Here is a 23,359-nt window from a genome sequence, read left to right as displayed (position 1 = left end):
TGTGATTTGAATTGAATACACTTCTGTTACATATACAGTGTACATGTTTTGTTTATTTCCAATAGTTGAGAATTGTTTGAACATTTATTGAGAGACCTTTTTTTTTTTCTTTTTTCCAAAGACTTACTTCCGTATGAGAGGAGATCCTTCCTGTCTTTCTTTTTCTGTCAGGCTTGTCACTTTCTGTGTGATTGTGTGTATGTGTGTGTGTGTGTCCGCGTGCGTGTGTGTTTCATAATTATTGTGTGTAACAAGTTGGAAGAATTGGAAGCTAAATTTCTATGTACTGATTGCGTTTGTTTTCATTATTTCATTCCTTCGGAATGGTCTCATAATGAAGATAGGAACAAAAAGGATAACGAAATCGGTCCTGTTGTGTACCTTTCAAGAACGCATGCACAAAATGTGACGAGAAAAAAAAATAATTCATAAAATCATCGCAGTCCCGTTGAAATTTGCGGAAACAGTAATATAGGCGCAAAAAGGATCTTGAATTCGGTCCTGCATGCCATGTTGGTTATCAAAAACGCATGCACAAAATAAAATGCGAAGAAATTATCGGGGGAAAAAAAAAACTACTTTCAATCCTTCTTGTGCGTGCATCACAACAGATTACAACCGAAAGAATTCACGAAATCATCGCAATCCTGCTGATATCTGAGGTATAGAAATAGGCGCAAAAAAAGATGAAGAAACGATAGGCGCAAAGAAGGATCTCGAATTCGGCCCTGAATGCTGTGTATCTTTCAAAAAACGCATGAATAATTCCGAAGAGATTTTCGGGAGAAAAATAAAGAACCCTTCTGGTGTGTGCATCACAAAAGATTAGAGCCGAAATAATTCATAAAATCACCGCGATGCCGTTAAGTTTGAGGAGACAATATAGGCGCAAAACGAATCATGAATTCGGCCGTGAATACCTTCTAATCCGAGAGGACGCGCATTTACGAAATGTGGAGAGATTATCGGCAAAAAGTATAAAAGGACACATTTTCAAGCCCTTTTGGTGTGTGCAAAGTAAAAGATTACAGCCGTAGGAATTCATGAAATCGTCACAATCCCGCTGATATTAAATTGATAGGCGCAAAAATGATCATGAATTCGGCCGTGTTATGATCTTTCAAGAACGCATTTACGAAATTCGAAGATTTTATCGGGGAAAAATAAATAACACATTTTCAACCCCTCTTGGCACGTGAATCATTAAGATTATAGCCGAATAATAATCCATGAAATCATGGCAATACCGTTGAAATTTGAGGAAATATTATAGGCGCAAAAAGGATCGTGAATTCGGCCCTGCATGCTGGCATTTATCTTTCAAAAACGCATACCGCATGCACAAGAGATATTCGGGAGAAAAATAAGACACATTTTAAACCTCTTTTGGCGCGTGCATTATAAAAGATTACAGCCGAAATGATTCATGAAATCATCACAATCCCGTTGAAGTTTGAGGAGAACAAGAGGTGCAAAAAGAATCATGAATTCGGCCGTATCATTCTTCTAATCCGAGAGGACGCATTTACGAAATGCGAAAAGATTATCGGAGAAAAATAAAGGGCGCATTTTCAACCATTCTGGTGTGTTCATCACAAAAGATTACATCGGAACAGTGATCCGAAGTAAAGTTCATGAAATCGTCACAATCCCGCTGATATTTGAGGTAGAAATAAGCGCAAAAAGATCATGAATTCGACCCTGATGCCGTATGCTGCCGTACATACCTTTCAACAACGCATGCACAAATGCGAAAAGATTATCGGGAGAAAAATAAAGAACCCCTTCTGGCACGTGCATCAGAAAAACTATACAGCAAAAATAATTCATATAATCATCACAATCCAGCTGAGCACCAAAAGTGTGAAAAGCGCAGCAACTTAAGTAACGCGTGTTGCTCTACGTGCGCCGATGTTTACAAAAAGTCACAAACGCATTTGATACAATCTGATTTTGTTCATAATCATTTAACACTTTAATTCACAAACATTCAATTCTTTTAAAATGGTTCTATACACGAAGAAGAGAAAAGAGTACAAAGCATCACAAATTCGACCCTGCAGTGTACTTTCAAGAACGCATACTTGTAAGATACGGGAAGAAATTTTCGGAGGAAGTTAAAAACCGCATCCAGTCCCATCTTTTTTTTTTTTTTTTTTACTTCCTTTTCGTATCAACAAATCAATTCACAAATGATTCCTTTTTGTTCCTTCTCAAGGTAATGATCCATAAACAAGGCACTTGAGTTTACAAAATATTTATTTGTAAAATGTACTTTTTTTTGGGGGGGGGGAGGTAATATTATTGTCGACAAAAACATGAAAATAAATTTGCAAGCCAGTTAATGCTTTTTCAGGTTGTTGTTGACCAGTAAATTTTCTGTTCCGACCAGTACAAAAATGAAAAAAAAAAAAAATGGATATTTACTGGTCCGACAGAGACAGGTTGGACCGGCAGAAAAAAATGGGTTAGTGTGCAGCCCTGCTTTATCCAAGATTTGGTGATGAAACCAAAGCAAGCTCTCTTGCCAAACGCAGTTGGCAACATTAGGAAGGTGTCATTCTGTTTCACTGCGTTCTCGATAATTTCTATTTGCTCCACTTTGAACTTAATTCTTTTTGCATCCTCCTCTACTTCACTTAGAGCATCTTTGAACTCCATGAAAGCTATATGGTATTGGTACAAACAGGGGTACTAGTACTTTATGAGACCGAGAACCAAATACAATATGTACAAGCAACATTATATTATGGCAGATGACGTAAAATATGAATATTCATGTGCGCATGCGCAGATCAGTATATTTACGTGATACGTTCAAAACGGAGGACAGTATCTCGAGTGGGGATCCCGCAGACGGTCTCAAAGATGGCTATTTATCTTGTTTTCGGAGGTAATGGTGAGAAATACATAGTCGCCTCTAATATTCAACAATATGGTTTTACAGCATGTGGCTTTTCGTGCGAATCCAAGTGTCCTTTTGAGCGGTGAGTTGTTTACGTGTTGAAATGCACTTGAGTGTTTCCTAAAATTGCATGGGTTGCTCTGGGGCGCTGTTACTAGGGAGCTTTAGATTTTGACGCGCGGACGTTTGAGCCGACGCTTGCGCTGGACGTTCTCCTCTCCCTGCGTCGTGTGGAAAAGTAGCTTTAGATTACGCTGGGACGCAAAGTATAAAAAATACAATCGCGCCCCCATATGATCAGTGCATGAAGAAGCTCTCTACGTCGCAAACTGTGCGGACGTGAAAATAGCCCAGTACGCGTAGTGAAAAACTCAGGCGACGCAAGCTAAAAATAGATTGACTTTACGCGCGCTACTGCGCACGCTCAGAACATGTTTTTTTCCTTTGAACGTCCGCGCGTCTAAAATCTAAAGCTCCCTACTATGTTACAGCGCCCCGCGACGTAGCGACGGGGTTAACAGTAGGCCTACATTTTCCTGTGGTATTCCCCATTCTCATGTACAGTGCGTATGTATATCGTGATTCACAATACTGCTTTAGTAACTTGAAGATTGTATGTTATACAAAAGGTAGGACAAAAGGAAAGTTTATTTGTGATTTGTTAGGATGGCGACTTTTGGAAGAGGTAAACTCGCTCTAGAAAGGCTGAAAACGAAGCGTGACGAGGAGAGGGAACTTCGATCAGTTCAAGTTCGACGTGATCTCGCGGCCACCAAACGTAAACCTTTCCCTATCGAGCCCATCCGCAGGTTTCAAAATCACTACCCTTCCTTCCGGGATCCAACTGAAATTGGTCACTTCTCTCTGGATGCAGACCGCCGTGTCCACTGCGATGCAAGATTCCTTAAAGTCTACACTCCTCCAAACGACCCTAGGAAGACTAACTTTAACCTGAGAAAGGGTTACAAGGATTTCATCGACAAAGATGACGATGAAAAAGACCGACTGAACAGTCTGACAACTTGGATGCTGAACATGCTGAATAAGAGAAATGTGATATCCTCCAGGCCAACAGAATCTCGAGAAACATCAGGTGCAGAAGGAAAGAAGAATTATAAAGGACAAATGGAAAGGTATGAAGTATGTATACATGTAGTAACATTTTTAAAAGAAAACTGTACTGATATTTTCTAATTGTCTGATAATTCTAATCTACATTTTTTGATGCCTACTACTGGAAAGAGAGGATTGTAAAGCCCAGGATAAGCCTGTAGGCCTAATGATTTTTTGAAAAAAAAAATGAAAACGAGCAAGCCATGGAACGATCCACGCAATTTGGCTTACGTCACAGGTGCTCTTTGTGCACAACTCCGACATTAGCAAGACGAACTACATAGGCCTAATGCCAATTTACTGATGAAATCTCACACGAAGCACTCCAAAAGCTGTTATTTAGTATAATTGCAATATGGAGCTATAATAAATATGTTAACCAATATCTATTAATCATTAAAAGCAAGCTCTTCAACAGCTTTTTATTTAGATAAAACTTGTGGGGAAATTCCAGATATGCAAAATGAAATTGGCATCGTTATCCGAACGTGCTGCCCATAGAAGACCGTGTGTAAGTAACGTTAAGCGTTGATAGTATGATGATCATGATCGAGCGATGGTTCGCCAGTTCAAACTAGAACTCTATCTAACGTAGGCCCTAGATGAGGGCTGAGTGAATCTCGAAAATCCAAATGTAGATAGACTCTCTTCAACGGCACGCACGATTTACGCTTATTGAGATGAAAACGGTACCCAGTAAACATAGACTCTGAAATACTAGAACTAGGACTAGGACTACTGAGCAGTCAAGGAGTAGGTTCTACGTGGCAGTCCAAGTTTTGATGAGTAGGCCCTACACTCGCTCACCGTCGACATTGCAGCTGTAGGCCCTATGTGCACAGCGCTAAGGCACAGTTACCCTGCTGCTGCCAGCTAGAACTTGAAGAAAGTCCAGACAAAAGTCCAGACCCCATAGATCTGGACCCTTGTCCTGCAGGCACTGTTGTTCCTGTGCTGAATTTTTCAGGTGAGGTATCTGCTTTATGGATTTCCGATGTTTTGTAGTCGAGCAAATCTCATAGTGGTGTTCTTTACACCAAGGACTAATGTTAGAAGATCTAACAGTTTGTTTCAGTAGGTCCTAGGCCTACTAGGACCCATATCTCGGAAGAGTGGCCTGACCACGTAGATTCTAACACAGTGTCGCCGCTTCGCGATCCCAGCGCTGGTGTAGGTATAGTGCTAGCGTACTTCCGTATCCATGTAGATATCTCAAAATTCACCTTGCCAAATGGCACCAAACTCACAGGAAGAACTTTATGATTCATATCCAACAGCTCACATTAATTGGAAACAAATCACATGTCGGGAAGCGTATGTGTAGATGTCGACTTTCGGGTCTTTCCTGTCGGCGTCGCTAAAAATAATCTGCTCTACGCAACGACTAACATGAGTGATTGCGGCCAGGCCCTACTAGAGTGTCTATCTGCTGCGCACGCACAGACTGAAGTTAGCCATTTAATATCATGAGACAAAATCTTTCAAGTAATCGGGGGCAATAAATAAATTTACAAATTATTTGTGGTAAGTTGAATGAAAAATGTAGTTCCTGTATCACACAAGTCGCAAAAATCATTACACTTTTGAGTTTAGTTCTCGCGTAAATTCCCCGTTCGCACAGTACTAGTCGGCTAACTTCAGTTCTAGATTGTGCATCTTGCGTTCGCCAAGATCTCTCGCGAAGAGTGATTTTTTTTTTTTTTTGAGTGACGACTTGAAAGTCGGCGTCAATATTGATACTTCTCGATTACTGATTTCGTTCAAATATAAGAGAATACTTTGAAATATGCTATGAAGTATATCCTGTAATTTTGGTGCGATTTGGTTCAGTGAAATTTGAGATATCTACATGGATAGAACAGTACACAAGCGCCACCTGCTAGCTAAATTAGGCCTAAGCGTCGTCTGCTACTCGATACGAATTAACGCACGCGTATGCAAGCACTTGTAATCAGTAATAGTGAGAGCACCTGTGACATCATAACATCCGGGCTCGTCAGCTCATTAGCATAATACTCACCTAAAAAGTTCCATTTTTAACATTAAATTACGGACTTAATCGTTATGAAATTTTGATTCTGTTTGCACCGCTGGGTCTTTTAGAATTAAAAGAACAACATATAAAAAAAATAAAAAAACCGGTATCAGAGTAAAAGACTACTCAAAAGCATGCATTTTGTATTATAAGAATGCAAGCTCTACTTTACACATGTCACTGCTTACCAGTGGAGATGTTGAAATCAACCCAGGTCCGTCATTTAGTGTGTCAGCTACTAAAGATCATGCTGTTGATAACAATACAAGACGTGCATATAGTATTTCGGACCTTTTACAGCTGAACCCTTACAATGTTTACTCCACTCAACCTTCTTGTAAGTGCCTTAGGATTAATGAAGTGACATGGCAACGAATAACAGCACTACAGATTAACAGAGTGAAAAAGACTCACAGAGGTAAAAGAGTAGTAAGACAAAATAGGGATCAAACTGTGAAGTTGTTACACGAAAGAAAATTTGTGAATTCTGATATTTCATGTATGAATATGAAATTTGCTATGTTAAATGCCAGATCGCTGAAGAACAAAACCGCTGAGTTTGTAGATTATATTCTTGATCATGAATTAGACATTGTTGCTATTTGTGAAACATGGCTTACGCCTAATGATGCTGCTCCGATTGGTCAATTGACACCACATGGCTTCACATTTAAGCACATTCCCAGAGTTGGCAAACGAGGAGGAGGAATAGCTGTGTTGTTTAAAAGTCATTTAGATATCAGAATTATAGATTCCCCAAATGTTACAACATTTGAAATGATTCAGATGACTCTGAATTATATGCAGAAATCGTTGCATTTCATCAATGTATATCGTCCACCCAGTTCAGTACAGTTTCAGATTTTCTTGGATGAGTTTTCTAATGTTCTCGATAGACAGCTTCTCTGCTCGTCTGACTTGTTGATTGCAGGTGATTTCAATATACCTGTGGACTCATCAACTTCGAATTCGAAGTTCTCTGAATTATTGTCAGCCTTTAATATGATTCAACATATTAATGAGCCAACTCATAATCGAGGCCATGTATTAGATCTGCTTATAACTCATAAAGGTAACACTGTACAACTTTGTAATACCGGTGTTGTGGAAGGTATATCAGATCATTCAGCAATAATGTGTGAATTGAACCTTCCTAAACGTTGTATCAAAAAAACATTTGTTGTGACACGGAATTTGATATCTGTAAACCCTAAAGAGTTTGTTGCTGATACTCATGTTAAGTCTCTTTTATCAGCTGAACCTCAGGTTAATAATGTTGATGATGAAGTGAATTTGTATAACACCTTACTCACTGCCACCCTTGATAAGTTGGCACCTGAGAAACGAATCAAGGTCACAATACACCCCAATACGGAATGGTATACCCCAGAAATAGCTCAAGCAAAACTGCTTCGTAGACAGTTAGAAAGGAAGTCAAGGTCCACAAAACTGGAGATTCACAAGCAGATGTATCATGCACAAAGGCGATGTGTAAATGCCTTGATTAAAGATGCTAAGTTACAATATCATTCAAAAAAGGTTACGGATTGTGGGAAAGATACAAAGAAGTTGTACAAAGTTGCTAATGCTTTACTTTACCGAAAACAGCGATCTCCTTTACCAGAACACCTCACTCATGGTGATCAGGTTGAGTTAGCCAATTGTTTTAATCAATATTTCATTGATAAAATTGTGGCAATCCAACGGAGTTTCCCAACTCGTTGTGAACAGCCAAATGACATTGTATGTGAAGTCAAGTCAGAATTGAGTGAGTTTCAGTCTGTCACTGTTAATGAGATAGAAAAGCTTATTAAGAACTCACCTAACAAATCATGTGAACTTGATCCAATCCCAACAGATTTGGTTAAGAAGTGTGGCAGAGTTTTAGCGCCTGTTATCACAAGAATCATAAATGCTAGCCTGAGATTAGGTGTAGTTCCACAGGTGTGTAAAAAAGCAGTTATTCATCCAACTTTGAAAAAAGCAGGCTTAGATCAGGAGTGTTTAAAAAATTACCGTCCAATTTCAAATTTACCTTATTTAAGTAAATTGCTCGAAAAGGTTGTTTTCTCACAACTGACAATGTATCTGCAAGATAATGAATTGCTTGATTCATTTCAATCTGCGTACAAGCCTGGTCATAGTGTAGAAACACTGTTAGTCAACTTATCAGATATTGTGTTCAGAGAATTAGATAGTGGTAACATCACTGCTCTTATCATGCTTGATATGAGCTCAGCTTTTGACACAGTCGACCATGCTATTCTGATTCAACGATTGAGATATTTGGGCATCAAAGGAACTGTTCTTGATTGGTTTATATCCTACTTATGTGATCGATCTCATTATGTCAGAATTGGTGATTCTACCTCTTGTAAAACTATGACAAAGTTTGGTGTACCTCAAGGTTCTGTTGGAGGCCCGCTGCTTTTTTCTCTGTATATGCAACCAATTAGTGAAGTATTTCGCAAGCATTGTATTAGTTATCATTGTTATGCGGATGATATACAACTGTATTTGTCTTTTAAACCCACTGTCTTCATTGTCATCCGCCATTGTAAAACTCGAAGCATGTTTGCAAGACCTGAAAATTTGGCTTACATCCAATGGCCTTAAACTAAATGATGATAAATCTGAGTTTCTGTTATTGGGATCAAAGCATATGTTAAGCAAAGTTGATTATCAGTCATGTCATATCAACATCGGTAGCACTTGCATTACTCCGTCGAAAACAGCCCGTAATTTAGGTGTCATATTTGATCAGGAAATGTCATTTCGAAGTCATGTAACTCATATTCAGCGGAATGTTCGATATCAGTTGCGTAATTTAAGTTTCATAAGGAAATATTTGTCTAAATCTGCAGCTGAGATACTTATTCATGCTTTGATTTCTTCTCGGTTGGATTTTTCGAATTCATTGTTGTGTAATCTTTCAAAAAAAGATGTCACAAAACTTCAACGGTTGCAAAATTCTGCTGCCCGATTGTTAACTTTTACTAATAAGTTTGATTCCATGTCACCAGTTCTCCGTTCCTTACATTGGTTACCTGTAGAAAAAAGGATTATTTTCAAGATTCTGTTATTAGTACATCATTCAGTTCATTCTTTTTCCCCAATATACATAAGTAATTCTGTTCAAAAATACAATCCGACACGAAGGCTACGTTCATCATCAGATGCATTCTTACTCCAAACACCCAGAGTAAAACATGGGTATGGTGATCGTGCTTTTTCCGTTATGGGACCAAAATTGTGGAATCAGTTACCTCTTCAGTTAAGGGAACTGTCATCTACAGAGTCATTCAAATCCAAACTTAAAACTTATCTGTTCCTTTCATACTGAGGACTGTAATTGCTGTATGTCATTAATATTGGATTAATATTGTATTTTTAATTGATATATGTTGTATTCTTTATTTGGTATATATTTGCTTTTGTTTACCATTTTTTTCTTTGTTGAAATGTTTGAATATGTATTTGCATGTAAATATATGATATTTTTTCATTTTTGAAGCGCCATGAGCACTGAAAAGTGGACCTGTGCGCTATACAAGTAGCCACTATTATTATTATTATTATTAAAATGCCCTTTTAAGAGCTCGAGCATCTGCAGGGCTCCAGTCATACCGCGCAGCGCGCCGAAATCAGAGAATCAATGTAGGAAAATGAGATGGCAATAAGGGCAAAACCACACCGTTTTACGACAAAATTTCATGTCGCTTAGATTTCTTCCTCTAAGTTCTAGATATTTCATAAACTCTTAGACAAACGGTATACAAATTATTCACTCCCCTCAAGTAGGTCCTACAATGTATGTTCCACTTAATTTTTCCAAAGAACAAGACGGTTAGAGGGACGGGTAGCTCTTTTTAACAGTTAAAGCCCAAAAAAAGTTCTGGTAGGGCCTACGCCTGCAAAAGTTGTCAAATTTTGCTCCAAAATGTGAACGTACTTTGTATGCCTAGGAAATGTGCGGAATAACGCTGTAATAACAAGATATTCGATGGGTAACGACGAAAATGGGAAATATTAACCAAAAACGTTCAGTCTCAGAACTTAACGGGGTCAGGCTAGACTCGGACTCGGGGATAACTCGGCCTCGCTTTGCTTGACGGCGGGATGAGTTGTATTACTGTAGTTGTCCCTCTGGATTGTACAGCGTGTTGTATACTATGCATATGCATATGGGAGCGGCCTATGGGAGCGGCCTGTATAAACTACATTGTAGCGTTCTGGCTACTCGCAGTAATGGTCCGAGTTGTTACAACGCGCGCATCAAAAACCTCTCTGGCGCGCATGCAAAATTAATGTGCGCCTCTCAAGCACCTCTAAAAACAATCAAAGACGCTTGATAAACAACAACAAAGTTGAAAGTTTAAAGCCCAAAGAAAGTTCTGGTACGCCTGCAAAAGTTGTCAAATTTTGCTCCAAAATGTGAACGTGTGCCTAGGAAATGTGCGGAATAACGCTGTAATAACAAGATATTCGATGGGTAACGACGAAAATGGGAAATATTAACTAAAAACGTTCAGTCTCAGAACTTACCCGAACGGGGTCAGGCTAGACTCGGACTCGGGGATAACTCGGCCTCGCTTTGCTTGACGGCGGGATGAGTTGTACTGGTTTTCCCTCTGGATTGTACAGTACTATGCATACGGGAGCGGCCTGTATAAACTACATTGTAGCGTTCTGGCTGCTCGCAGTCTTCTTCTTCTTGCTTATGAGGCAGCAGCATCTAAGTAATGTCCCTCAATTGTTGTAGCCAAGTTACAGTCTGTGGAGTAGGGTGTGTCAGGTCCATGTTGTCAGGAGGTCGGAGATCAGGGCACTCACTCAAGATGTGTTGAGCAGTCTGTTCTGGTGCACCACACTGGCAAGCTGCTGATGGGCGTAGCCCCCAACGATGCATGGCTGCATTGAAACGCCCAACTCCCGTTCGGATCCGATTTAGAGACACCCACTCACTCCTTGGGAGGTTTGCTCCTGGGGGGGGGGGGGGGGCAGATGTATCGGGCGTGACAACGAGTTGGGCAGGTCGTTGGGTGTCTTCCCAGCTTGTTCTCCATGTCTGACAGATGTTGAAGTCTGATCCTCTCAGCGTTGCTGCATGGCGGGAGAAAGGGCGGCGAGACTTCAGTCGCTGATGCCGCTGACCCAGAGTTACAGAGCCATCAACTACGTCGTGGAGGAGGTCGTCCGGGTTGCTGGAGGCCTTGCTTACCAGCCTACGTGTGTGATGTTCTCGGCGCATGGGGGCAGGAGCGATGCCTGAGAGAACAGGTAGGAATTCTGTTGGTGTAGGCCGGAGACATCCTGTTATTAATCTCATGGTGTCATTCAGAACTGAGTCAAGTTTCTTGGTGTGAGAGCTCCTACACCACGCAGGGGAGGCGTATTCCGCGGCACTGTATACCAGTGCTAGCACACTAGTGCGGAGAGTGGTTGCACTGGCACCCCATTTTGAGCCTGCAAGTCGGTGAAGGAGGTTGTTCCTTGAAGACACTTTTGCACTTATGGCCTTGAGTTGTTCCTTGTAGGTCAGCTGCCTATCCAACTTCACTCCAAGGTAGGTTGGTGTAGCATTGTATGGAAGAGGTGTTCCATCAAGAATGACACTGAGTTGCCGATTAGCCTCCTTGGTGTTCAGGTGGAAGGCTGTTACCGTTGTCTTGGACATGCTAATCTTGAGTCTCCAGATCCTGAAGTACTTCGCGATTTGCGACATATCTGCAGTGAGGGTATTCTCTACATTTGACAAGGCTCTGTCAGAGTGAAGAAGGGCAAGGTCATCTGCATAGCCATACTGTCGTGAGGTTGTGAAGGGGATGTCACTGATGTATATGTTGAAGAGCAAGGGGGATAGTACAGAGCCTTGAGGAACTCCATTCCGCAGTTGGCGTGGTCTGCTGGACTGTCCATCACTAGTCTTCAGAACGAACCTCCTGTTGGCTAGAATGTTGCAGAGGAACCTCACCATGTGGCGATCAGGGATTGTCTTTAATAATTTCAGAGTCAGACCCTGGTGCCACACAGTGTCGTAGGCTGCAGTGAGGTCGACAAAGATGGCGCCTGCTTTGTGATTCTTCTCAAAGCTGTCTTCGATGTCATTGGTCAGCTTGACAATTTGGTGGACTGTACTCCGACCATGGCGGAAGCCCGCTTGTTCATCTGGTAATTGTGGGTCAACCACAGGTTCTATCCTCGCCAGAAGGAGACGTTCCAGAAGCTTGTAAGGGACACAGAGAAGGGAGATTGGTCTGTAGCTCTTGGGGTCATCAACTGGTTTGTTTGGTTTTGGGAGAGCAATTACAGTGGCTTTTCTCCATATCTTAGGGATGACTTGGCTGGTGAAACAGCAAGAATAGAAATCTGTTAACCACTTCTGACATTTGACCCCGCAATGAATAAGGAATTCTGGTGGGATGTTGTCCGGACCTTGGGCCTTTCCACTCCTAAGTAGGGCTAAAGCATTAGCTAACTCCTCCTGAGAGAAGGGGGCCGACAACCATCCATCCACTCCCGGGGCCTGCCATAGGTTGGTAGTCTCCTGTTTCACAGATCGAGTGTGGGCCTTGTCACAGTCCTTGAATCGCCCATTGCTAACAAGTTGTTCCGCGATGGAGTTGGCTGACACAGGACATGTTCTAGGTTTGGTACTGTTTCCAGTGAGGCGTTTGAGAGTCTTCCAAGCAACTCTGCTAGAGTGAGTGAAGTCTATCCCTTGCACGGTTTCTTCCCAACGTTTACGACGCTTCCTGTCTAGACAATCAGTCAGTTGTGAGGCTTTGGTGGAAGCCAAGTCTCCAGGTTCAGATCGCAAGAACTGGTTGTAGATAGCATCACATTCTTCGTCCCAGGTGGGGATGTATAGTGTCGGCGAAAACCGCGCGGGATGGAATCGTTGCTGCCTTGATAAGTATATCGCAGAAGTCTGAGTAGGCTTGGTCGGTGCCACGGGGAGTTGGTGGAGGGAGATTGCATACGGCTTCATCTACCAAGTCGGAGAATTTTTTCCAGTCGGCCTTGCGGAAATTCCAACGCTTAACAGGCTTCGTTGTGACTGGTCGGACTGGGTTTACTGGTATGAGCAGTGATGGCCTGTGTTGTGACTTGGGAAAGGGGTCTAAGATAATTTGGGCCTTGAAAGTTGGCAAAGGCTAAGTCAGGATTTGACGTTGTATTCCATCTGCAAGAGTGGAAGCTGTCTGGCTGTTTTGGGTCAAACAGTAATTGGACACCTGGGGCCCGTTGCATAAAACTCCAACCGGATTTTTTTCTGGTTGAAATCACAAAATTCCGGTTGGAAGCTCCCAACCAGAGTTTTTATGCAACGGATTTTACATTCTTAGATTAGCAACCTTAAAAAATTCAGGTTGGGCAAATCCCAACCAGAATTTTCTAAGGTTGCTAAAAAAGTTTTATGCAACGGGACCCAGCTGTTGAAGACCAACAGTACATTACTCGCAGTAATGGTCCGAGTTGTTACAACACGCGCATCAAAAACCTCTTTGGCGCGCATGCAAAATTAGTGTGCGCCTCTCAAGCACCTCTAAAAACAATCAAAGACAATTGATAAACAACAACAAAAACTCCAAAGACCGCGCGTCTCAGCAACTGAGGTGATGTGCGTATACTAGTAGGCTTGAGGACCGCGCGCTGTCCATTTGTTTTGTACAGGATTAACACGCACTTTCCTGTCTGCTCAGTAAGGCCTCGTTTGGTACCCGTAGTATTATAGAGTACTGATGAACATGGCGATCACGAACTGTGTGTAAATTGTCTGAAATAGGGTCGAGTTTTCCCTGAGACCGAGTTAGTCTGGAGCCTTCTGGAATAAAAGTCGGTCTACCGACTTTTATTATTTTTCTCAAAATACTCCAAAACGACTCATCATTCCGGCAAACCGCGTCAGCCAGGTAAGTTTATTTGTAGACTCTTTCGATATATTGCAAGCAAATATGAAATGGTGCCAGACGGGTTCTCAAGCCCTTACCAGAACTTAGTTTTCACTTTAAGTTGAAAGTTTGAAAGTTGAAAGTTGAAAGTTTATTTACTCACAACCCAAACTCTGGGTATCGGAGTCCAATAAAAAACATATAGCACATTATAATATCAATAAATAATAATTGCAAATAACTCTGAAAAGTGTACAAAACAACTATAACAAACAAAATAAGAATGAAATGTGATTGATGAAAAGAAAAAAAAAAATGTACAGAAATATACAATAAATACACGATATATGGTAAAAAAAAAACAAACAAACAAACAAAGAAAGGAAAATATGACGAGAGAGAGAGAAGGGATATGGAGGTGAAGAGGGAGAGTGAGAAGGACACAAGACTGGTGAATTAACAAACGATATACGAGTGACTTTTGGTTCAGGAAAAAAAAAGAAAAAATAGAAACAGAAAAAGAAAAAACGCAAAGACATACGGAAATGAATCCATACGCTAAGTGAACAAGAATGAAGGAAATATGGAGACGGGAACGAGAAGAAGAAGAAGTAGAGAGGGGAAGAAAAAAGGAGGAGAGAATGGAATGACAAATAAGTTACATATCAATTGTAAAGGAGGCACAGCCTGTAAAAAAGGCATGTATAGTATTTGCAAAAAGGATAAAAAATACTAATAATCTAAACATGTGTCATGTAAAAACTTCAAAGACCGCGCGTCTCAGCAACTGAGGTGATGTGCGTATTGACCGATTCTGTGACGCGCTATGTGTATTTTTGGCATGGGCAGCGCCATTACGCGGTGTCTCAGCCGACGACCCCCCCCCCCTTCCCACTCCCCACCCCTCTCCCTACATTAGCACGCGCGCAGAATGAAAAACTGATGCATGGTTGCTTTAGCCAATGGGCGTCTCGTACCGAGTGCGCGAATGCTTGCTTAGTGCGCGAACCTTTGTTACAAGTGCGCGATAAACATGTTGCCCGGGGGGGGGGGGGGTGGGGGAGAGCAGGGGGGGGGGGGGTCGGCTGAGACACCGCAATTTGAGCTCATGGCTGCGCCCAGTGCCATAAAATGTCTGCTGCCCTCAACGAACCCGAATCGGTCAATACTATAGTGAGGTTATTGGCGTGCGATAAAGATGGACACAAAAGGCCCGTATTCTACTGTAGACCAAAGAGATTTTCCCCAGTGACTGCTAGAGTGCGGAGTCTTCATACGCCCTGTAATAACTCAGTATTGTTTCGTGAGCGCAAGGGGAGCATTGGATGACAACGAGGCGGTACAACGGTAGGCTCATCCCTCGTGCTAACACGCTAGCAAACGAGCAACCGAGGAGCAGCCAAAATCAAGTGCGTACTCGCGTAAAAGTTCAGAAGTTCGCGTAATACGCGCTGTAGAAATGTATACATAGTACGGGTTTAAAGTGAAAACCGTGCGCTCAAGTAGCCACTATTATTATTATTATTATTATTATTATTATTATTATTAAAGTGAAAACAAAGTAACGTTAGGGCCTGAGAACCCGTCTGGCACCATTTCATATTTGCTCGCAATATATCGAAAGAGTCTACGAAGAAACTTACCTGGCTGACGCGGTTTACCGGAATGATGAGTCGTTTTGGAGTATTTTGAGAAAAATAATAAAAGTCGGTAGACCGACTTTTATTCCAGAAGGCTCCAGACTAACTCGGTCTCAGGAAAAACTCGTCCCTATTTCAGACAATTTACACACAGTTCGTGATCTCCATGTTCATCAGTACTCTATAATAGTACAGGTACCAAACGAGGCCTTACTGAGCAGACAGGAAAGTGCGTGCTAATCCTGTAGTGGGGCAGATATGTGAAAAAGATGCTCACATCCGGCGGAAAGTATGAAATTTTGCATATAGGGGTATTTTGAGGCACTGATTTCAAAAATTGCCGCATCCAAGAGGTCTGACAACGGGGTCGGCTGCCATTTTGAATTCCAATATGGCCGCCGTCAAACTTCAGTTCTTAATGACATTAGCCATTGGAACTTGATATATTACAGCATGGTGATATGATGACTTCAATAACAGACTTATTTGATTTGTCTGACAAGCTGCACGGCAGCCAATTTGAATTTTTACACGTATTTGCCATGTTGGAGTGTTGAAAATTTCTATCTCGGGTTTGTAAATTAGGCTACCTGATTGAGCGCGCGTTTGTAACGTTTATTTGTCATGTGCTCGTATAGTACACAGACGAAAAGAGAGAAGAGCAAAAAAAGGTACTCATGAAGGGAAGGAAGAAAGAAAGAAGGAAAGAAAGGAAAAAAGAAAATAAAGAAGAAGAGGGTAAGCAAAGTGCCATATGTAGGATAGTAGTAACACGACAAGACAAAACATGTTGCCCATTATAATAATATAAAAACCTCTCAAAGCATGAAATTATCAATATATATGTTGAACCTCATACAGAACTTTGTGCTAGTTTCTCCTATAGACCGATTCAAGCGACTGTTCATGGAAGTGCGCCCTCTTAAGGCGACGCCATAACTGGGGGCCAAACAGGCCGGGTCGGCAAGCGCCCTGCGTGCGTGGCATGAGGGCCAGTAGCCTTTAAACAAGGCGACTCGCTCTGCGTGCCCCCGTATAGCGCGTTTACCCCACAAACCTGTTGGCCGGCGAGTGGAGCGAGCCGCCTTTATCCACTCGTTCAGGGATGTGTACTTTTGTCGTTGTTGTTGCTTTATATTCTTTGACAAATTTGCGTACAAATTTGACGCAGAAAATACACACGGCACCATGGCAAGCCGCGCGCGCTTGCTAACATACAGCGTGTTTCTACAGAACCCCAAATTCCGGGTCTATCGGATTGTATCCGATAGAGGGGGCTGTAGAAACACACCAGTAACGGTTTCTTTCCGATGCAGATTCCGATACCGATTCCGCTTAACTTAACCGTCTAATGAGGTAGTTCTTTCCGGGGCAGTTTCCAGTGTCAGCGCTGTAGAAACACGCCAGGTTCAATAATCCGATACTGACCCGGAAGACAATCACCAGTTTGACAGACATGTGTACGGTAAATGTGGCCATGACTTTTATGTGCATGCATGTTGCAGCTATTTTATCTAACGTTGAATAATCCACTCTTACAGTAGTTGGGTGTCTCCAAAACGTCCGAGTATCAGGTTCTAACGTTACTAGTCACAATTTGCCTCAGATTTGACAAACTTGTAAAGAAAATACTCTGAATTTTAACATAAAGAAAAGACACACGAACAGGTGCAGTGGTGTTATTTTTACACAGTTGCGCTGTACCGTAATTTTAAAACCAAGGCAACTAAGTAACAGAACACTAGATCTAGTAGGCCTAATAGTATTAATAGTAACCGTTCTCATATAGTTAGGCCTAATACTTTTTAACGTTAGATTCGAGCTACTAGAACCTATAGTTCTACGAGTACGACTAACTTGTTACATTCTAATTGACAATACTTATACTAACTAGCGCTAACAATACGTGTGAGATGCACATAGAATCTAGTAGTAGGCCTAGGCCTAGTAGGGGTCTATTAAAACTAGATATTCTCTAGGCCTAGGCCTACTACTTTTTAGTTCGGAAAAGACAAACTCTAAAGTCTAGCATTAGCAAACTAGTGTTAGGGTTTGTTTTACGAACTTTTTGTCGTTATTCTAAAGGTTCGTTACTAGGGTCTAGTTTGTTAATCCGACAAAGAATCAAATAGAAATGTGGATCTTGGTAGGGCCTATAAAAATACGACGTTTCATTAGTCCAAAAATGAAAGGAAATTTAAACATTCATTTACTGAGTATCGAAACATAATTGAAGCACATTTTGTCAATCCAAAAGTGGAAAAAGTGAGTCCACTTGGGGTGTAACGTTAGAATATGTCTAACAAAGACCTAGTTAACGTTAGATTTTAGAGGCAAGGTGCCTACCTATTAAACAAACTTTACCGTACGTTAGAATTAACGCTAACGTTAACCGTTAAGTGTTTTGTTAGGCATCATAACAACAGCTGCTTCTGTTCTAAAATCTAACGTTGACTTGGAATATAACTAGGCCTAACAGTTCTTTAATGTTCCATAAACCTGAGTTTCTACCCGAATTAAATCCTACCTGCCCGTAGAAAGAGGTCTAACACAGTTAACACAAACAGTCAACGTTAGCCCTCACGTTTAATAGGCCTTTGTTCTAACGTTACTTATAACGATAAATCCAATGACACACAGTCGATCCTTTTAGTTTTAACGTTAACGGTTAGGCCGTTTGTGTTTAAGACTCTGACAGTTAGACTAAGTTTTTTAACGTTATACTGAACGTAACTTGTTAAGTTAGAGTGGTTCTCTAGGTCTAGGGCCTAATTTAAAGGGGCCCTGAAATTAAAATGCATGTTGATTTGTGTTGATTTAAAATACCCTCACGCTCTCAAGTTCTCAATACCACTTTTGTGGTGAAACGGATATATCTAACACGATTAACGTTAACCGTTAGAAACATTCTATTTATTTTTAACGACTTTTTCTTTTTACGTTAGACTCTACTTGGGAACGCCCACAAAAAAAAAAAAAAAAAAACAGAAACCACCTTCCAAACTAACACGTTACAAGTTCTAACGTTAGATCTAACTGTTAGAGTCTACTTTAAGACATTTCTAATCAATATTATTCCTCATCTGTCAGTCATTGGTAAAGACAGTAGATCTATGTAATGCAGTAGTGAAGTACGTCTACTGAAATATTTAACAAAACTAAAAAAAAAAAAAAAAAACACCTTCCAAACTAGTTCTAGATTGACTTTAATACATTTCTAATCAATATAGTCAAAATAGAGGCTATAATATGGAATGTTTCTTAGAACCACCCTTACCGGTATATTCCCAAAAGTGATGTTTTCAAATAAAATTGGATTTCAGGGCCCCTTGCTGGCTTTAGCTTTTCTAAGAGCGTTAGTAAAAGTAGGCCTAACGTTAGATAGTATTCAATTTACGTTAGGCCTAACAGTTAATGACAAGTAGAAATGTGGAAATCACTAACATGAATAGTCTAACATTAGAGCTAACTTGTAGTAGGCCTAGGCCTAGGGCCTAGTAGTAAGATAGTATCCAGTCGCAGTAGGCCTAACGACTCTTAACGCCTAAGGGGGCGTTGCAAGAAAGTTGCAATTAATTGCAACTCCCCAAAATCTATTGCAAATCCTGAAATCCATTGCAAATTTGCAATCAATTGCAAGTTGCAATCAATTCTGTTGCAAGAAAGATGCAATTGATTGCAAATCGATTGCATCTCTGCAATCAATTGCTAATCAATTGCAACTTTTCAATAGATTCAGGGGTAGTTGCAAATTTTGCAATCGATTTGCAATAGATTACAAATGTCATAATTGCGGCTGCTTATATAGATGCTGGGGGACAAATCTCCAAACTTGATCATTTCTTTTAAGAAAAAAGAAGAAAATATTCTGTATAAATGACATTTTTATGTAATGTATGATTGTGTAAGATACTTTTTTTTTAACATACACAAAGTGTATAAGGGGTTACTCAGTATACTAGTATATGAATCAGCATGTGGTCGGTCGGGCAGTCCGTTGCAATTCTTGCGTCACGAACTCCATCTACAGTTTTGAAGCAATTTTGATGAAACTTGGGTTACATGATGACCTCGAAGTGAAAATGTGCAAGACGTCTTTTTGTCTTTATCGGAGAAAGCGTTGCCATGGTAACCACAATTTCCCGAAAAACATTGTGGAGTAAACTACTGCCACAGTATTTGAGTAATTCATTTCAAATTTTATGTGTATAATGATCTTTAGGTGTAGGTATGTAAGAAACACTTTGTGTTTGTACCCGACAAGGCGTTGCCATGGTAACGGCATATTTTCTTGAAAATCTTGTGGAGTGAACTCCTTCCACAATTTTGAGGCACTTGAACTCAAATTTGGTGTACATAATGACATTGAGGTGTAGATGTGCAAGACACGTTTTTTGTGTTTGTCGGAGAAAGCGTTGCCATGGTAACCACAAATTTTCCAAAACGTTGTGGAGTGAACTACTTTCACAGTATTTAAGCAATTTGTTTCAAATTTGGTATGTAAAATGATCTATAAGTGTAGTTATGCAGGACACACTTTGTGTTTGTACCTGACTGGGCGTTGCGTTGAGAAAGCGTTGCCATGGTAACCACAAATTTCCCAAAACGTTGTGGAGTGAACTACTTTCACAGTATTTTTTTTTTTTGGTATGTATAATGATCTATAGGTGCAATTATGCAAGACACACTTAATTGTGTTTGTACCCGACAAGGCGTTGCCATGGTAACGGCATATTTTCTTGAAAATCTTAAGATTTGAACTTCTTTCACTATTTTGAAGCAACTGAACTCAAATTTGGTGTACATGTCATTGAGGTGTAGACGTGTAAGACATGTCTTTTGTGTTTGTCAGAGAAAGCGTTGCCATGGTAACCGCAATTTTCCAAAAACCTTGTGAACTACTTTCATAGTATTTAAGCAATTCGTTTCAAATTTGGTATGTATAATGATCTATAGGTGCAATTATGCAAGACACACTTAATTGTGTTTGTACCCGACAAGGCGTTGCCATGGTAACGGCATATTTTCTTGAAAATCTTAAGATTTGAACTTCTTTCACTATTTTGAAGCAACTGAACTCAAATTTGGTGTACATAATGACATTGAGGTGTAGATATGCAACACATGTTTTTGTGTGTCTGTCGGGGAAAGCGTTGCCATGGTAACTACCCAAAACATTGCTGAACGAACTATTAGTTTATTTATTTCAAATTCAGTATGTAGGGCGTGAAATGATCCAAAGGTGTAGTAATATGCAAGACACTCTTTGTGTTTGTATGTGACGTGTTGCCATGGTTACTGCATATTTTCTTCAAATCTTTTTCAGTGAACTACTTCCACAATTGTGAAGTACCTGTAGTCAAATTCACCAGGTACTCACGAGGTACTACACATATGTATACACACACACACACAGACACACACACAAACACACATAGCAAGGTCAGTGCAAATTTGTGATGGACACATTTAACAAGAGTATAGTTGAAATTCTGTTGTCATGGAAACAGTGCATTTTGACCCTAAACTCAAGTTTAAAAATGCAGATTTAAATTCACCTGCAGTTTTCAGGAAATTTAGAAGAAATTTTGGCGCATGTCAGGATGGTACTTTAAAGGTGCACTTCAAGTATTTAAAGCAGCTGTAAGCACTAGAATGACATTTTTTTAATGACGTAAAGTATGAATATGATGCATTACATGATATACACCATACCACACTAAAATTAACCTACTGTATATGCTCAATATTCTGCAAGGTATATATCTTCATGAATTTCCCAAGACAGCTGCTACATGTATCCATGAATTTGAAGACACACAAAAATATCAACTCTGACACTGACATTAGGGTCCATCTGCAAACATATATTTCTACATTCAGTACTTTGTACCCCACAATCATGAATTGAACTACTTGCACAATTTGTCTCAGTCTTGATAAATACTTGTTAAATATATGGCGCGTACAGTATCGCAAATTAAGCTTGCTCCTCATCCACCCCCCCCCCCCCCATTTGCCCCATATCAGATGATGCTGGGCAATTGATGACAAGACATGATGGAGACAAAAGACACACTGTCTCTCTGAACAAGACAGCATGCACTTTCACAGATATGTAGGACCCCTATATTGTACCTCTTTTCTTGTTGCTCTCATATTGAAAGAAATGTTCATATAATGACTGATAGTACAGAGAAATGTGCAAAAGAAAAGCATACTACAAGTACAAGTATGAAAAGGCAGTTAATGAGAATGCACACATTGCTGAGTACAGAAGAGCCAATTACACGTGTACTTAGTATACACTCCTCATTATGAAACACTAGTTACACCTACAAAATGAGAAGGGTTGAGTAAATCAAAGTGTTACATATTATTATGATATATGTAACATTAAACTACTGGAATAATTACTAGGTTCAATAATTCATTACTGCTGATTGTTTGTTTCTTGTATGTTGCTCCATACATAGCTCCCTATTCACTGTGTGATTGACTCCATTAAAACAGTGAACAAAGAGTAATGTTTTCAATAATCCCTTGCTTGTGATTTTTCTATTTGTTTTTATGTTTTTTTAAATCAATAATCAGATTCATTTATACTTAAAACTGATAAATTGAATGAACATTCTCTGTAACATGCTTAATTGCAAACTGGTTGACAGTCTGCTGGAAACCCTTCAGTCAACTACCTGTAGCTATCCTCATAAGTAGGATTACTTCACATGCTCTCTTCCAAGGACATGTAGGCCTATCGCTAAATGTGTCAAAGCCTCGATCCACATTGAAATCTGTATTCTATACCTTATGTCTTCTCTGCAGTTCAGCACGACTGAACACATACATATGTAGTGTATGACATGAACATCGTCATGATAACATCATGCACTCACATCTGAATTACACCAAGTTTCTCTTCCCATTGCATAAACCCTATCTATCCCAGATCATACCATCAACTGAGCTCAAAATTAACCCACATCTATGGCTGAATAGTAATGTGTGTGTTCCCCACTGTCATGCACTGTGAATGCATATCTTTTAAGCATGCATGGTCATAGAGGTACTAATACAGTACTGAATATCAAGACAACCACGCATAAAGTTAGCTTATCTACATGTAACTTATCTGCATTTGTATACTTGTGCTGTGATCTACTCATACAAACATGTCTTTATTAAGTTTAAGGTAACCAAATGTTACAGCGAAAAATACTTCTGACATGCAGAACTGTTAATTTTTTGCCCAAAAATGTATGCAAATGCTCTAGAAATGCGTTCAATTATGCTACAATATCACGATGTCAATTGGGAAACGACATATTAACCAAAAAAGATCCACCATTGTGTTCACTGTATACTGTACATGTAACTTTGTACAACTGATTGGTACTGTAATCTGCAAATTGGCCCATAGCAGTATCTACTGATCTTTTGTGCTAGTGTGAAACAGATACAGCTTGTTGGAAAATATGGTTTACTACATATCTCGTAACTACCTTCTAGCCTTCTAGTGGGAACTATCCCAGGACCCATGAATGCAATACAAATAAGTGGTTCAATTGCTGAGAAATCAAATTCAGTGCCATCTTGCCACAGCACAGGTTCATCTGCCCCCAGGTGGTGCTACACAACTGTAAACAAGATCAAGATCATCATAATTTCAACCAGTACTTATTAAAGAACTTTTTTTTTACCACCAAGAAACATGAAGTCTCACAATATACCTTGGCAGTTTTGAGTTCGATGATGTCCTTTAATACAACTG

General features: G+C 40.2%; 1 protein-coding gene across 1 annotated transcript in view; it reads left to right on the top strand.

Moving 5' to 3' along the window:
- Window positions 1-3,571: 3,571 nt before the first annotated feature.
- LOC140239263 (decapping and exoribonuclease protein-like) overlaps window positions 3,572-23,359 on the top strand; it is an 84,361-nt gene continuing 64,573 nt past the window's right edge. Inside the window, exon 1 of the mRNA XM_072319140.1 lies at window positions 3,572-4,038. Within this exon, the coding sequence (XP_072175241.1) occupies window positions 3,572-4,038 (467 nt within the window). The remainder of the gene's footprint in view (window positions 4,039-23,359) is intronic.

The sequence above is a fragment of the Diadema setosum genome, chromosome 15 (genome assembly GCF_964275005.1).
Source record: "Diadema setosum chromosome 15, eeDiaSeto1, whole genome shotgun sequence".
Classification (NCBI taxonomy): Eukaryota; Metazoa; Echinodermata; class Echinoidea; order Diadematoida; family Diadematidae; genus Diadema; species Diadema setosum.
The sequence above is the reverse complement of the archived record's forward strand: the minus strand, read 5'-3'. Positions and strand labels throughout refer to the sequence as shown.